This window comes from Halichoeres trimaculatus, unplaced genomic scaffold (genome assembly GCF_033239565.1).
Source record: "Halichoeres trimaculatus isolate MK-OKI-2021-1 unplaced genomic scaffold, fHalTri1.1 fHalTri1_scaffold_11, whole genome shotgun sequence".
NCBI lineage: Eukaryota > Metazoa > Chordata > Actinopteri > Labriformes > Labridae > Halichoeres > Halichoeres trimaculatus.
The window spans coordinates 33,134,957-33,151,439 of NW_027437189.1; the positions used below are offsets into that span (position 1 = coordinate 33,134,957).

General features: G+C 37.2%; 1 protein-coding gene across 1 annotated transcript; it reads left to right on the top strand.

Annotated features, from left to right (window-relative positions):
* The first annotated feature begins 6,877 nt into the window (after window positions 1–6,877).
* On the top strand, window positions 6,878–14,306 carry LOC141798981 (uncharacterized). Its single transcript, XM_074680992.1, has 5 exons — window positions 6,878–7,133; window positions 9,110–9,203; window positions 9,290–9,411; window positions 9,739–9,928; window positions 12,535–14,306. The coding sequence occupies exons 1-5, from the start codon at window positions 6,878–6,880 to the stop codon at window positions 14,135–14,137; spliced, it is 2,265 nt and encodes a 754-aa protein (XP_074537093.1). The 3' UTR covers window positions 14,138–14,306.
* The last annotated feature ends 2,177 nt before the right edge of the window (window positions 14,307–16,483 follow it).

The window sequence follows — 16,483 nt, forward strand, 5'->3', positions numbered from 1 at the left end:
TCTGATATTTTGAGGACAGGGTATTATTTTGTATAAAGCAGTAGGAGAGTAGAGATGCAAGGGCAAGACAATGTTTAAGATTATATCTGAAATTAAATAAAAAATTCAAGCTCTTGCATATCAAAAGATGAGTTGAAAGAGTCCACACAACAAAAGCTGCAAGTGCACTGAAAAAATGTTTTGTTGAGTTAACCCAATTTTATTAATTTTAGCAGTTGCACGAAATATCTTTATCTAGATCTGGATAATTTATTTAATCTTAATGTACATGTTATCTTTAAGTTATTTCAAATTAATAACATTTGTTGTTGTAACTCAAATACATATAGTAGATTTTACTCAAATTTCTCAAGCGATCACAACTAAATCCATGTTCATCGAACTAAATCACATTGTGTTGCCTTAACTGCAATAAACCTTTTTTATTTGTGTGCATTCAAATCAATTAATCGGTTCATTAAAACATTACAAAATTGAGTTCAATGTAATTTAACATTTATTGTAGTACTTGGTCTTTAGTTAATATAACTAATAGTGTTAAGTTGAGTTTACCTTATGTCTACTCGTAAATTTACTTTACAGCCTATTGAATTGACTCATTTCAAACCGTAAGTGAGGAGGGAGTGCAGTGGATATTACCCTGCTGTACATTGAGATGTTAACCTGCCAAGAGCACAGGCTTACTGTGCTCCACATGGCATGGACTTGCTGTCTGTGCCCTGTGGCATGGACTGTGTACCTTTAAGCATGTTTAATATTTTATATGTTAATAAATGAGATGTGTTGATGGGCTGAAATTATGATCAGAAATGACAAACTGGGTTTTGTCTTCAGTTATATTCAAATTACTGAAAGTATTTTAATTGGAGCCCTCACTGTCGTGGAGCACAGACGGCCAGGCAGCCAGGACAAGCAGCCTATGCCGTGGAGCACAGCCTATTGATGAAATACAGTAGGTAAGACAAAAATCTTGGTATAATTTTGTTATCAACTCTGAGCTTTGACAGTCACAATACCAATGCAACAAGAACATCAGTTTAGAATTTCTAAAATATCTCATGACTATGATCATTCATATCCCAAAATGATGGAGAAAAACTTATTTATGTATTTCAAGTATTTGTTTTAGCCTGCAGTCCTGTGCAGGGCTATTCAGACAAGAACAAGAATATCTGAGCAGATCACATCAACACTTCAGCCGCTCTGCTCTCAATATAGAATCACTTTTTACAATCCTATTGTTAGTCCACGCAGTCACATGACTTTAGAGAAACTGTGTGACTTCAAACCACAAGTAAAAAAAAGAAACAGATGAAAAACAGTAGTGTAAAAGAAAGTAAAAGGAGGACTCTCTTTTACATTTGCAGTTATCTGTTGGTGCTAAAAATCAGTCATAGGCACCAGGGGCCAGTTATTCAAAGGTAACCCAATCAGATTTTGATTATTGAATTGGGTTAAATCCTAAAATGGGTTGTTCAAAAGGGAAAGAAGGATTTTGAAATTGGATAAGACAATGTGATACAATCCGGATTGTAATCTGGATCAAACCTTCAGTTTGTGTTGTTCAAAACTTTTCAGTAGGATTCAGATCACTTTGATCCAAAAAACAGGAATATCCTGATTCCAACAGGGGGCAGGATTTCAAGGCAGATTTCAGGAAAAAAATGTAGCAAAACTTAAAAATTTGGTCAACTCTTATAAAAATTGTATTATTTAATTTTTATACTTTTATTTATACGTACATGTTTTACCGTCACAGTGACTAATAGATAAAGTAGACATAGGTGACCACTGAAGCCTCTAAGTAAAGTAAGAATAAAATGAAATGAGAAAGACAAAATAAAAAGAAACAACCCCCAAACAGATTTCAGCAAAAACCCTAAATAACACATTTAATTTTTCGTTCAACACTGTATATTAATGTCAAAGAAAATACATCAGAGGTGCACCTGTCAAAATAATTTCTAACATGTCATCAGTTACTTCACGTTCAGTCAGTCCTTCATTCTTACAGAACCAGAGGTTGGTCTGGTTCTTCAGGCATCATCGGCACAGAGAGGGACACTGGGCCTGGTAGAGATGTGCAGGACAATACATGCAAGTTATTCATGATGAGTGTTTTTTTTCTCTAAACATCCTTAATTTAATCCACTATTGGACATTTAGCCTTTTTTATTTAGGACTTTATCAAAGTATCCACCATGTGTTTGCTGATGTATATTTGTTTTTACTTGTTGTGGCCCAGATGAGGGCTCAGAAAATAGTTATAAATGGAATGAATGTTTCTGTTTGTCTTACGTCTCGAAAACAGAAACTCTTAAAGTGTCCCCGTGTTGGCTCCCGTGGTAGCTGGTAGCCCACATTATGATATGTTGTCCCATTAAGAGCACTGGTAATCCAGATTTGGTAATCTTAAAAACTGTGTATCCAGATCAGGGTGATCTAATCCAATGTTGCTTTGGTCAGTCCTTGCCCCTGATAGAGCCATGTTTGAGGCATTTTTCAAAAACAAGCAGCACTGCCCTGTGAGAACGCTTTGACAACACAACACTAATTTAGTTGGAAAACTTCACTACCACTGACCGGGAAAGAGCTGAATAGAATCACTCAGGAGGGTTATATTTTGTTAGATGTGAAACGCTGAGTATGTCATATTTTGTCTTTTGACATTCACAAAACGGTCCACAGTTTCATCACGTACACAGGATAGTTTGTGGTTTCACTTCGTCTTATCAGGAAGTCGGCAGTCTGCAGACACACAGCAGCAAATGAGCCCTTAATTATCCATCTCTCAGACCACTGAGTTTCAGACCCAAACTTTTCAAATAAGAGTTTTTCCATGATTAATTCATGTTTTTTTTCCTTCTAAAACACAGCAAATTAAGAAACAAGCTCCCTCTCCTGTGTGACAAACGCTTTAAGTTTTTGGTAAGTGGATTTCCATGTTTTTTTCTCTTGTTTCATCTCATCTTCCAGGCTGTTATCTTGTATTTGAACAGTGACCTAAATAAGATATTTACCTCATCAAACAAAGAAGATTGTTCTGATCCGACTGAACTGAACTGAAAACATCTGAGTAAAAAAAGCTTAACTTGAGTCATTATCAGGAATAAACTGTACGTTTAGTTACTTTGAACACATTTATTTATTAATAGTCCATGAACAATCGTGAAAAATTCACATCGAGCTAATTTACTTGTGCAGTTAAGTTTTCAAAGCATTAATATAAAACTAGTGGTCACAGTTGTGGATGTGTGTAAGTATATTTTTCAGTTTGGTTTAAAAGCTGCTGAGAGAATTTCAATTCTTCATTTCTTCATGCTTTCACAGAGTACTACTACAGAGGGAAGGACTAGCATGCACAAAAACAACTTTATTAGCTTTGTGTGTACTAGCATTTCTTGTGAAATTTTTATTTACTTAAAGCAGTTTAAGTTGTGTCTTCTTGTGGGGAATATTTCAGCCCTTACCTTACTCATTAAAACAGGCTGCAAGAATTGAAATGCCTGTTCACATTTGGTAGCGCAGGCATTTGAATTCTTGCAATTTGCTTTTGATATAGTTCAGGCTCGTCTGGAAGAACTGGTCACAAGCTACAAGTATCTAGGGCTAATTATTGATGAGGACCTTTCATTCAAATTGCATGTAAAAAACTTGATCACAAAACTAAAAGTTAAGCTTGGTTTCTTCTACAGGAACAAGTCGTGTTTTTTTGTTCAAGCTCAGAAGCTTTTGATTTCAGTGATGTTTTTGCATGTACTGGGTTATGGTGATGTTGTGTATTAAGCATGCTTCATCCAGCTGCCTTCAGTCCTTGACTCCAGTCTATCACTGTGCTCTGAGGTTTATTACTGGCTGTAGCCTCCTCACCTAACACTGTGAACTTAATACTAGAGCTAGCATGCCTCCATTGAATATAAGGCGATATATGCACTGGATGACTGGTTTACAAGACTCTTCTTGGTTTGGGCCCCACTTATTTGTGCACTCTCCTCCAGAGGACTGTGAGTCAATATGCCCTAAGATCGAACAATATTTTACATCTCTCGGCTCCTTGTGTGCAAACTGAAACAGGAAAAAAAGGCTTTCAGTTACTCTACTCCTTCTGATTGGAACACTCTCCAACCTGAGCTGAAAGTCTCAGAACTTGTGTCATTGGAGGCTTTTCGTTCTTTCTTAAAAACCTGTGTTCTTGAACTGTAACTGTCAAAACAACTCCTGCACTTAATTTTTTTTTAAATTGTTCTTATCTCTTTATTTTGAATTTTGTTGTTGTTTGCTGTTGTTTTTGCTCACGATGATGTGCTGCCTCTTGGCCAGGTCACCCTTGTGAAAGAGGTCTTCATCTCAATGGGTCTTTTTACCTGGTTAAATAAAGGTTAAAAAACAAACAAACAAACAAACAAACAAACAAACAAAATAAAGAAAAAAAAACATTGGAAACTAATTAAACCTCTCTGGATATTGGCCCAACATTGTATTAACCAATCCAACACCTTTTCACAACAGCTGTCAGGTGATCAGCAAGCTTCAAGAAAATTTTCTATCAGTCAGAGCTGTGCAGTAGAGGTGGTAGAAAGTCATTATTTTGCAAGTCTCAAGTAAGTCTCAAGTCCTTAAACCCAAGTCTCGAGTCAAATCTCAAGTAAAGAGAAGACAAGTCAAGCCAAGTCTGAAGTCATAGGCTTAAAAATTTCAAGTCCTTTCAAGTCATAAGCAGTTTTTTACCAAATGATATGGAACAAGTAATCTATCAAATTTGACCAGTACAATTAATGTATTTTGAGGTGCTTTATTTTCAGATAAAATGTGACCAGCGTTACAGAACTTGACGACAGAAAAAGAGTGCTGACATAGCATTCAGAAAACAATGAGTGCTGAGCGCTGCAACAACAAATTAAATTTTGAAAACGTGGTCATTTTGTGATGTGATTATTCATTTTAACTCATCTAATGTGTGTGTGTGCTGAGTGTGTGTATATATGCAGGGTGTGTAAGTGGAAATATAGGATTGGTGTGTGTGAGTGAAGATGTTGGACTGGTTAACATTAGGTTTAATGTGTTATTACCAGTCATTAACCTTAAGTTATGTGTTAAAGTTTCAGTCTTACTGAAAATTTCAAGTATTTTCAAGTCACCAAGCTAAAGTCAGAGTCAAGTCACGAGTCACTGATGTTGAAGTCCAAGTCGAGTTGCAAGTCTTTGATGATTTTGTCAAGTCGAGTCCAAAGTCACCAAAATTGTGAATTGAGTCTGACTCGAGTCTAAGTCACATGACTGGAGTCCACACCTCTGCTGTCCAATAAACTGGACATAATTTTTATTGACCTCTATGACCAGCTAGTGTTTTGGTTTAGGCTGGGCGACCATGTTGACTGGTTGACATTTAGCCAAAAGCACCAAGAAGCCATGACAATAATATGTGACACATGTTCAAATTCATGACTCTAAAGATCTGGGGAGTGTATTTTGAAATAAAAGCAAACCAAATTATTCAGAGCCTCTGTGCATAGCTGCACACCGGCCTTCTGATGTTTATCTTCATAAGAGAGTGAAAATGTGCTTTTACAGAGTTTAGGCTTCATGACTTGATTTGAGATCCAACCTCCCTTCCTGGCTGAAAATAATCCAGTCCTTTTAGCATTATCTTGAAGACTCACTGACTTGTAGTTTTACTCCTTAATTTGAATAAGTTGGTTCTCTTCTCTATCTAGTTTAATATTTTACAGTAATAAAAGAACAAAGAAATCATAAAGTCTGGATGACAAACACTGCAGAGACTAAATGTGGACTTTGGTCTTATTTGGTTTATCTTTATGACATCAAATCAACGAACATCAGTTTTCAGTACGGTGGCTGGTAGGTGTCAGACAATTTGCAAAAGCAACAACACATATGCAAACACCACAACACGACAGAAGTACAGCCACAGCAGGAGTTAAGAGGATAGGTTTCCTAACGGACACAAAAAGTGAAAGTAAGTAAATAATTATTTCCCTCCATAACTTTAGCTTTGGTAAATGTAACTCTAATGCTAACGTTATGACTGATGCCATGACTGATTATGACTTTAGCTTTTTCAAACCATCCGACACCCACCAGCCACTGTAATTCAGGGTCCTCTTGATGTTAGTATGTTAATAGTGTTAATTAGTATGTTAATATCAACAAACACAGAGGTACACTGGTATTTATATTGGTTAAATGACAAAGAAGTGGGGTAAGAAGGACCTCAGCAGTTTGCTGGACTGAACGAGTCTTAATGAGGGGTCTTTATAAGGGGAAACTCATCAAATAGAGGAAACGCTACCGTCACCTAGAAACAATCCAGAGGCCCACCAAAGGTTTCAGGAGAAGCTGAACACTTTCACTTTACAAAACTAACTTAATAAAAATCTTCTTTACCAGGGTCACAAACACTGGTGTTTAATTAACGTATGCGGGGTTATAGTGAACAGCAGAGTGGGAGGGCCCTTCACTCAGGTTGTGCAGAACAAGGAAGTGGTTCTTCACTGGTGGGAAAAGGGAAGAAATAGAAGGGTGGAGATGGAGGGATGCTTTTTTCTGCTGACAGCTCTGTGTTGCCCTTTTATCTGTACAGTAACACCTTCTCAATGTAAATTAAAGACAATGGATCGTCCCTTTATGAGAGCTAGGCTCTTTTACAGCTTCACTTCACAGGACTGAGACAGGTTTACATCACACATAGAGCTGGGAGTATTGATCATATTTTAGCAGAAGCTCCCATCTTCTCTGGCCTGTTTAAGTTGTTTTTGCTAGCCATGTTATCCAGTGTTGGTCTTTCTATTATACACTGTATTAATAAACATGTTCATGTCTGTTTTCACAGTGAAAAATGCCACCTAAGATCGGAAAAATGAGCTTTAGAGAGTTCCTGTTCCAGCCACTGAAGGATTTATGTGATGATGAATTCAAGACGTTTAAGTGGTTCCTGGAGGACCAAGGTATCCCAAAGAGTGAGCTGAATAAAGCAGACAGGATGGAAACAGTGGATAAGATCATACAAAGACACAGCAAACAGTCTGCAGAGGTGGTGAGAGAGATCCTGGGGAAGATCCCCAGAAATGATCTGGTGGAAAAACTGTTGAGCAGCAGCTGCATTGGAGAAGAAGGTATTGTGTGATATTTAATGACAAACGTTTTGTATCTAAGAGTAATAAAAATCAATTTATTACTTATGAACATAATTTACTTGACATCAGCTGATAATAAGGACAAATATTACCATGACAAAAATCTACATGTATGAAGTTTTTCTTTCATCATTTGCTCTCTTGATAGAAACATAAAATGTAGAATGTTAAAACATCCTATCAGGTATTATGATTCATAATGTAAAAGTTGAATATTGTTCACCAGTGGTGTCATACCTTAATCTGATCATGTGGAAACACCTGTAAAAGTTTCCTGAGCCTTGAAAAAGATATTTTAGTATTTCTGAAGTGGTGCTGTGGGAGTCACATTGTTCTAATTATTGTATTAGCAACAATAGATGTCAGTTATCTCAGCCCCTTCAGTAAGAAATTCCTTTCAGAAATATTGCAAAAGCTAATCTTTTAGAAATAACTGATTTTTGCACTAAAAATCTGATATTAAATAGTGGATCTCAGGCTGCACTGTTAAAAATTTAGTTTTACAGGAAATGGTCTGTAATTTTTAACAGAATTTTCCTGTTTTCTTTTAAAACAAAAAGTGCTAGTAGATTTACAGATGTTTTCAGTAATTGTACACAACCAATAACCCCCCCCCCCCCCCCCCCCAAATTTTACGGTTATTCACCCTTGATTTAAAAGTAATTTTTCTGTTTTTTAAAAACATTATACAAAACTGTAAAATTATAGAAATTATCTGTAAAATGACATCCTGGATTTTTTTTATTTTTTATTTTTTAAGGTAATATACATATAATAGCATAGAGCTAAACCCTGTACCTTCCTCAATCATGGTTGCAATCCACTGTAAAAAACAAAAACAAAAACAAAACAAAAAAACACAAAACAAAACAAAAACTAACAAACAAAAAAACAAACAACTAAAAAATTAACAAAAAAACAAACAACAACAACAAAAAAAAAAATCGGTTAAAAAAAAGGTAAATGCAATGGCAGCAAAGTTTCCAGACAAATACCATAAAATTACAGTCAAACACTGTAATTGTTTTTTTTTTACTTTACAAATTTATTGTTGTACATGGGAAAAATTGTACTTGATTACTGTATATAAATTCAACTGCTTCCAAGAATAAATAATTTTTACTATAAAATTACAGAGATTAACCTTAAAGAAATCTGATTTGAATGTGTTTTGACTGAATTTATATTTTATTTCAAAGTATAAGGGACATTTATAAACTATGAAATACTGTGTTTTAAATTGTTTTGACTTTAAAATCTAGTCCTGCATTTTTACTTAGTTCCATGTAGCAATTCCATGTTTTTACAGTGTTTGACTGTAATTTTACAGTATTTGTCTGGAAACTTTGCTGCCAGTGCCTTACAGTTATTTTTTTTTTTACCAACTTTTTTCTTTACAGTGTGATTACCTCCATGAAACACCAAGTTGATACAGTAATCCATGCAAAAGGAGCCCCAACCAAGTCCTGAGTGAATATGAATGAACATACTTTCTTAGAAGATCAACACTTCATTATTAAAATATGTTCTGATGGTATTAGGAAATATTCTAATATCAGGTACTGATTTAGAGTTTTCATTGACTGTAAGTCATAATCATCACAGTTAACAGAAATAGATAGTGAAATATTTTACTCTGTGTGCTTCGGTACTAGCGCCTGTGTACAGGTGTGAACATAGAGGGGCTGCTACACAACTGCATCAACAACAGCAAAAGCAGCGCTGTTACTTACTTACACAGTGAATAACAGTGAATAACAGTCTGTGGCTCTCACTAAATGCCTGCATGAAGTCAGGAAAAACACCTAAGGAAATACCTGACAAGTTAAGTCATAATACCTGATAATAGTGTAAAACATAAAGAATGAACTGGAGCAAAGGGCTAGCTAAAAGGTTACTTGTTTTACACAGTTTGAATTGGGGGTTTGAATTCTGTTTCTCTTCTTTGTGTTCAGAAAAAGATGGAGATACAGACGATCAGAAAAAAGGGTTTTCATCAGAGGAAGTCTCTCTGAGTCCTCAGGTGGTCAAAGTCTCTTACTGCGCACCGTAAGTGGACAGACTTAAAGTTTTTTTCAGTCCTCTGTGGTTTGTGTGTTTGCATTACCGCTCAGACTGCTCATGTTTTTTTTCAGCAGTGAAGAGGAGCAAGACCAAGTTGACAAGTTGACTCAGGAAGCCCTGAAGAAACACAAAGCAGAGATGGAGAGTGTATCTAATCAGTATCATGAGGCCAACAAAGTTAAAAGAATAAACGGTGGGAGGAAGTGGTGGCAACTCTGGTTGTTTTATAAAGGAGCTGTCTGCTGCACAGTCTGTGAGGAGAACTGCCACTATCCTTGTACCATGGCATGGTTTCCAAAATACTGTCGGGTCATGACCGACAACCATTGCACAAAGTGCACTGGGAAGTGTCCTGTATCAACTCATGTGAAAGGACAGTGGATTTATAAAACAAATACAGGAAAACCTTTTAAAATCCTTCAACACACAAAAGAGAAGTTTGACAGGGGTGAGACAGAGAGCCTTTTGGAAAGACCAGCAAAGGAAACTTTTCAAGCCACTGACACTGTTCTTTCTGAAGCCCCACAGTCTCTAAGGCATGCTGTCCCAGTGGGTCCTACCACAGTGAACCATGATTCACAGTCCACTCCTGTCCACTCAGAAGAGATTCAGAAACTTGAAGAAACTGAAAGTCAGGTGAAAGAAGAAGCCAGAGCGGTACTGCAAGAAAAACCGACAGCAGCAGATGAAGCAGATCCAGACACACTGAAGTAAGTAATCCATCATATATATATATATATATATATATATATATATATATATATATATATATATATATATATATATATATATATATATATATATATATATATATATATATATATGTATATATATATATATATATATGTTTATATTCTTCAAATGCCATATTCCAAATAAGAAGATTCTGGCTGCACTCTGACTGTTTTCTCACAAATGCAGTTAATGTTGTCTCTATGTTCACTGTACAGAGGTGTAGTTTAATTTACAACAAAGTAAAATAAATCATCTAATCATCTAACGAGGCTTTACTGAAGTGTGACTAAATACAAGGTTGAAGAATAAGGGCATCCTGGTGTCAACAGGCCTTAGCCACACCTGACTTAAGAATAGAATAGAATAGACTTTATTTGTCATTGCACAAAAGCAACGAAATTTGAGGTGCCATCCTGAATGCAGAAAACAAAAAAAAGAAAAGAAAAGAAAAAAAAAAACAAGTTCAACATTGCATACATATTAAAGCATCCATCCATTCTAACATGTTCAAAACATAAAGCATCAAAAACATTGATTAACGCTGACCGTTGTGTAATTGCACTCAGTCCTATTTTGCACTTTAACAAATAAATAGAGGGTCACATTATTGCATTTATTGGCCTGACATATTAAGTTCAGTTATGGCTCTGTGGAAGAAACTGTTTTTGATTGGTGCAGGCTCTGAGTGCCTTATAGCGCCACCCTGAGGGTAGCAGAGAGAACAGGTGATGACTGGGGTGGCTGGAGTCTGAGGATCTTGGTAGTGGTGTGATGACAGCGTGTCCTGAAATTGTCTTCCAATGGCAGCAGACTGAGTCCAATGATCTCTCAGCAGTTTTAATGACTCATGTCAGACTTTTCCAGTCTGCCTCTGTGCAGTTGACATACCAAGATGTTAAACAATACGTCAGGACACTGTATGGAGCAGAGGTAAAAGGCTCTGAGCAGCTCAGCTGGCAGGTGGTTTTTCCTCAATGTTCATTGTAAGTAGAGCTACTGTTGAGCCTTTCTTACCAGGGTGGAGGAGTTAAGTGACCATCAGGGGCGTAGCTACAACTAGGCAAACACAGGCAGTTGCCTGGGACCCCAAGATTCCCAGGGGCCCCCAAAGCATCTCTTAAAACTGATTTATGAAGTTCTCTTCAACTGAAAGCATTTCTTGTTTCTAAATCTTACTTCACATGCTTCAAAATACATCAAAAGTCTTAATCTTTGATGATGGTTTTGGGTCCTCCCCCTCCCTTCTTATTCAATGGGCTATTCCATGTTACAACACATCTGAAAATTTGATTCAGGAAGAAAGTGGTAAAAAACACTTTTTCCCCATTTTTTTCTTATTTTCAACCAAGTCAGAAATAAAAACAATGTTGCTCTGAGATCTGAGATAAACATATAAGACTTTTAGGATTTTAAGGACTTTATCTAGCCCAGGAAACAGGATCATTTTCTCAAAATCAAACTTTTTGAGTTGGTGATAAACATTATTGTACAAAATCTCTTTTTTGGATACATAACTCACTGGACAGGGGGTCAAATAAAAATACATTCACTTTAAAATAATAGTACCAAAAAGTATGGTAACTGTAAATATCACATCTTTCAGTAGATTTTTTTCCAGTTCTATGTTGTGCTTGATATTTACATATTTTTTCTTTACTAAATTATTTTTTTCAATATTTACCTATTGTAATGTTTTTCACGTCATACTTTCTTGTTTGTTACTGTTACTCTGTAAATTCCCCACTGTGGGACAAATAAGCTGTCAATGGACCATAAAAGATTTCAAATCCAGGACAAAGAGGGCTAAATGATGTATTCACTTTTTTCAAAATCAAACTAAAGTACAGAACTTGAGGAAATGCATTTAGTTGTGTGAAGTTACCATGTACAAGATTAGCACTGTCTCATGCCTTGATTCTCAGAAAGAGACAGTGGACCCAGGGAAGGCCAGTCTAGCTCTGAGGAAGATGAGTTACAAGGACATGGAGGGCCCCATTGACTGGGTTTGCCTTGGGCCCCCAAATGACTAAATACACCCCTGGTGACCATGTGAGGTCCTCTGTGATGTAGGTTCCCAGGAATTTAAAGCTGGTGACCTGTTCCACTCCTTGAAACTAAAATGTCAGGATCACACAGTAAAACCAAAACTTTAGTATAATCCAGCCTTTGTGTCAGACTTCATATAGTTAGATTAGTTATTCCTAGACTGATTCTGCCCATAAAGATGTCACACTGGACTTTGGGGAAAGTGTCAGAGTAGAAGACCAGGCAGTAGGAGGACTCTTACCACAGGGACATGATGAGAAATGTTCTATCTGCAGATTAACATCTCTACATAAGCGGATGTCCTGTAAGCACTGTTTGAAGCCTTTATTACAGCTAACAGTAATTTATTTCTAACCTGGTTTTGATTTTCTTGACTTCCTTCCGGTGCTGTTTGGCAGTTTAGTTATTCCAACTGTTGCAAAGTGTTGCAGGTGAAAAAAAATATAAAACATTAAAAAAATTAAAAATGTACATCAGGAATTCTTTATTATTTAAGATCTGACTAGTGTTCTGCTTCATATTATGCATTTTACAGGACCTCACACAAGTATGACTACATCACCAACAAAAAACTGATCATCTCTGGATCTCCTTCAGTCTACCAGCTGGAACCAAAGAAACAGAAAATAGGAACTCTGACCAAAGTGAGTCTGGGTCAGAGAGACCTAAACAGGACCAACAGAACCATCTTACTAGTCGGTGAAACAGGGGCAGGAAAGTCTACTCTGATCAACGCTCTGGTTAACTACGCCATAGGAGTGACCTGGGAGGACAACGTCTGGTTTGAGATCGTGATGGAAGAGGAGATGAAAGATGAGTTGGATAGTCAGACACCAGACGTGATCGTGTACGAGATCTTTGGATTTGAGGGTAAAACTCTGCCCTACTCTCTGACCATCATCGACACTCCTGGATACGGACACACCAGAAGACCTGAACAAGATGTCATGATCAGCCAGAGACTGCTGGACTTGTTCCGCTCAGAGGACGGAGTTCATGAGATGAATGTGGTGGGTCTGGTGCTGAAATCCACAGAGTGTAGACTGAATGATCAGCTGAGGTACATCTTTGATTCAGCTGTGTCACTGTTTGGGAAAGACATGGAGAACAAAATAGTTGCCCTCTTTACACACTCTGGTGGTGTGTCACCTAAAAATGCTCTGAGAGCTCTCATGGCTGCAAACATTAAATGTGCCAAAGACGAGGAGGATCTGCCAGTTCATTTCCTGTTCAATAACTGCCAAAAAGAGGACAGGAGAGAGGACACCGCTGCCCTTCAAAATGCAGATCAAATAACAAGAAAAGGCTTGAGAGAGTTCTTTGACTTTGTGGAAAAAGCTGCTCCCCAAAGGCTGGAGAGAACTATGGAGGTTCTCAACTCACCAATCAGACTGACAGCCCTCATCCAAAACCTGCAGGAACGGGTCCAGCTGATCGAGCTGAAGCAGAAAGAGATCCAGCAGACTGGGAAAGCTCTAAAGAAACATAAGAAAAGAATGGAGAGCAACCAGAACTTCACTGTAGAGTTCGATGAGCCATACAAAGAGAAAGAAAAGATCCGTGGGGGGATGTGGGGGTTTGTGTTTTACCAGGGCGCTGTCACCTGTAATATCTGTGAGGAGAACTGTCACTACCCAGGATGCACTATGGCCTGGTATCCCAGAGACTGTGAGGTCATGAGCAAAGGCCACTGCACTTCATGTACTAAGAGATGTCCTGTGTCTGACCATGTGAAAGAGAAGTCGATCTACGTGACCAAGACCAGAAAGGTTCAGAGGACTCTTCAGGATGTGAAGGAGAAGTACGAGAGAAGTAAAGCAGACTGTGAGAAGACATCAGGACTCTTAGAGGATCTGGAGAAGACAAAGGAGGAGCTTCAGAAGGAGAAAGATCAGTGGTTAGATGAGGCCTTTCAGCATGTGGTCAAACTGGAGCAGATCGCTCTGAATGTCAGTTCCCTGTCCACTCAGGGCCACCTGGGCTTCCTGATGGAGAAGATGAAGGAGAGAAAAGACAGAGAGAAGGTCCAGAGACTGGAGGATATCAAAAACAGAGTGGATGAAGAAAAAAGAGCTGCTGGAGGCACAAAATCAGGACTGCTGATCAGGCTGGGCAAACATTTTGGACATACAAAGTAATTGAATAAGACGAGAGTGAGCATGAAAAGGTGTTCCTGCTGATTCAGAATTTGAGGATCATCAAAGAAGTTTTGGTCCAGATCTGTTAATTCTGATTCATTTTCTATTCTGCAGCTTTTATTCTTGCCCTTTGTTTTCCTTTTTTACCATCAGTCATCGATTGACTGTGAATTAGGATGACCTCTGGTGGTAGGTGTTGAGAACAGCAGCCCTACCAACATTATTATTTTTATTAGAAGCAAAAATATTCTGTATTATCTCCACTCTTTGAGTCTGTTTGACGGAGAAACCAGTTTTTAATGACTCAGATGAAACATTTGGATTCATGTTTGTTCTTCTTTATTCTTGAAATGTCTTATTTCCATAAATAATTCAACCCTGTTTAAAACGTGAATTAATAATAAACTGTGTGATTTTGAGACCAGTTTGCTCTGTCTGTGTCTTTATTTGATCAGCAGGAGGTTTTCAAACTTCTGAATGATTCAGCTGAATATCTGTGATACAGTTCTGTTATGTCTGTCACAGCTTTAGTTTATCATCACCAACAGAGGGCGCTAACATCACTGACCAAGCTCTAGTCAACTGATGAAAACCTGAACACTAACAGGAAACACAGCTGTTTGCACTTGTAACAGGATGTTATCTTTCCTTTCTATTATTTTATCAGTTATAGTATATTACATTATATTTCAAAAGATTTAAAGAAAACTCTGCATGAGATACCAACAGCTTTAGCTAGTTTGGTCGTGATGTGTCTCATGTGAGGTTTCCAGCTGATTCTATGATGTATATTAACTCAAAGAAATTTTATTTATGAACTCTTTCAATTTCAACCCAAAATTAACCCTGTCACCACCAAACACTATAAATTTGGTTTTATCCTCATTAAGTGAATTTTTATTTCGATAAAAGCATATTTTTATCTTTATCAACTTCATGTCCTCTAATTAATGCGTCATCTGTAAACTTAACAAATATCAGCTTATTTGAGAGTCTTTAAATGTAATGTAGATAGAGTATGAATAGAGCTGGTCCCAATGTTGATCCTTGTGGAACACCACAGGTAACTTTGCTGATATCAGATTCAGTTTACATGTTGAACTGTATTTTTGGAATAACTTTTTAACTGTTATCTTACAACACCTCTTATAAAAACTGTTATTTTTGTAGAAGCAGAGTGTGATTTATTGAGTCAGCTGTTTTTGTAAGTCAATAAATACAGCTGCTGCGTGTTCTTTTTCATCCACTGCTGTGACTTTAACAAAATCAATCTGCTTAAGATGTGGATCATTTTTTTCTGAGTCTGTACTGATGCTCATTCATCAATTTATATATATATATATATATATATATATATATATATATATATATATATATATATATATATATATATATATATATATATATATATATATATATATATATATATATATATATATATATATGACAAATAAGGAATGGTCCAACAGAACTGACTTGAATTTGCACTGCACTCCTCTGTGTTTTGATTTCCTCCTCTATCGAGTTTAAACTATCTGCATAATCCATCAGAGTCTCTTAAGTCCTCTGTGTCTGAAAGTCAAGTTTACAGATACATCTGACCACAGACTGGTGTCACAAACAGGATCTTAATCTCTTACTTGCTTTTTCATTGTTTAAATCTGACAGGTTGTAAAAGATAACCACCAACATTTTTGAATCTGAATAAAATCGATGTCCAAGAGTCAGATCCCACCACAACATCCCTTTTTACTCCCTCTTTTAACCAATTTGCTCTTGAATAAATGATAATAATGGCATCGAGCCATCCTGTCTTAAGGAGCTCATTGTTCCATATTATCCGTCTAGGTCACTGCGTTCTCAACATGCAGGTCTGCTCGTTGTTCCTAGGGTCTCTAAAAGTAGTATGGGAGGTTGAGCCATTAGTTATCAGGCTCCTCTTCTTTGTAATCACCTACTGGTTGAGGTCTGGGGGACAGACACGGTCTCTACTTTTGGTCGGAGACTCCAAATTTTCCTTTTTGATGAAGCTTATAGTTAGAGCTGGATCAGGTCTGAACCAGCTCTTAGTTCTGCTGCTATAGGTTTGGACTGCTGGGGGGAACTGACACACAGGGCTCCTGTTTCCCTCTCTGTCTGCCAGTCTAACTTCTAGTCTTAATGTTCTGTTATAGTTACTGACTATACACCTCTCTGGGAGGCTCTGAGTTTGTCGCAAAGGTTCCTCTGGATCAGTGATGTGGCTGTTCTGCTGCTGTGGTCCCATACTTTTACCATAATCATTGCTACAAACTACGAACTGTGCCTGTGTCTCTCTAACCCCATCAATCTGCTCAGATGTCTGTC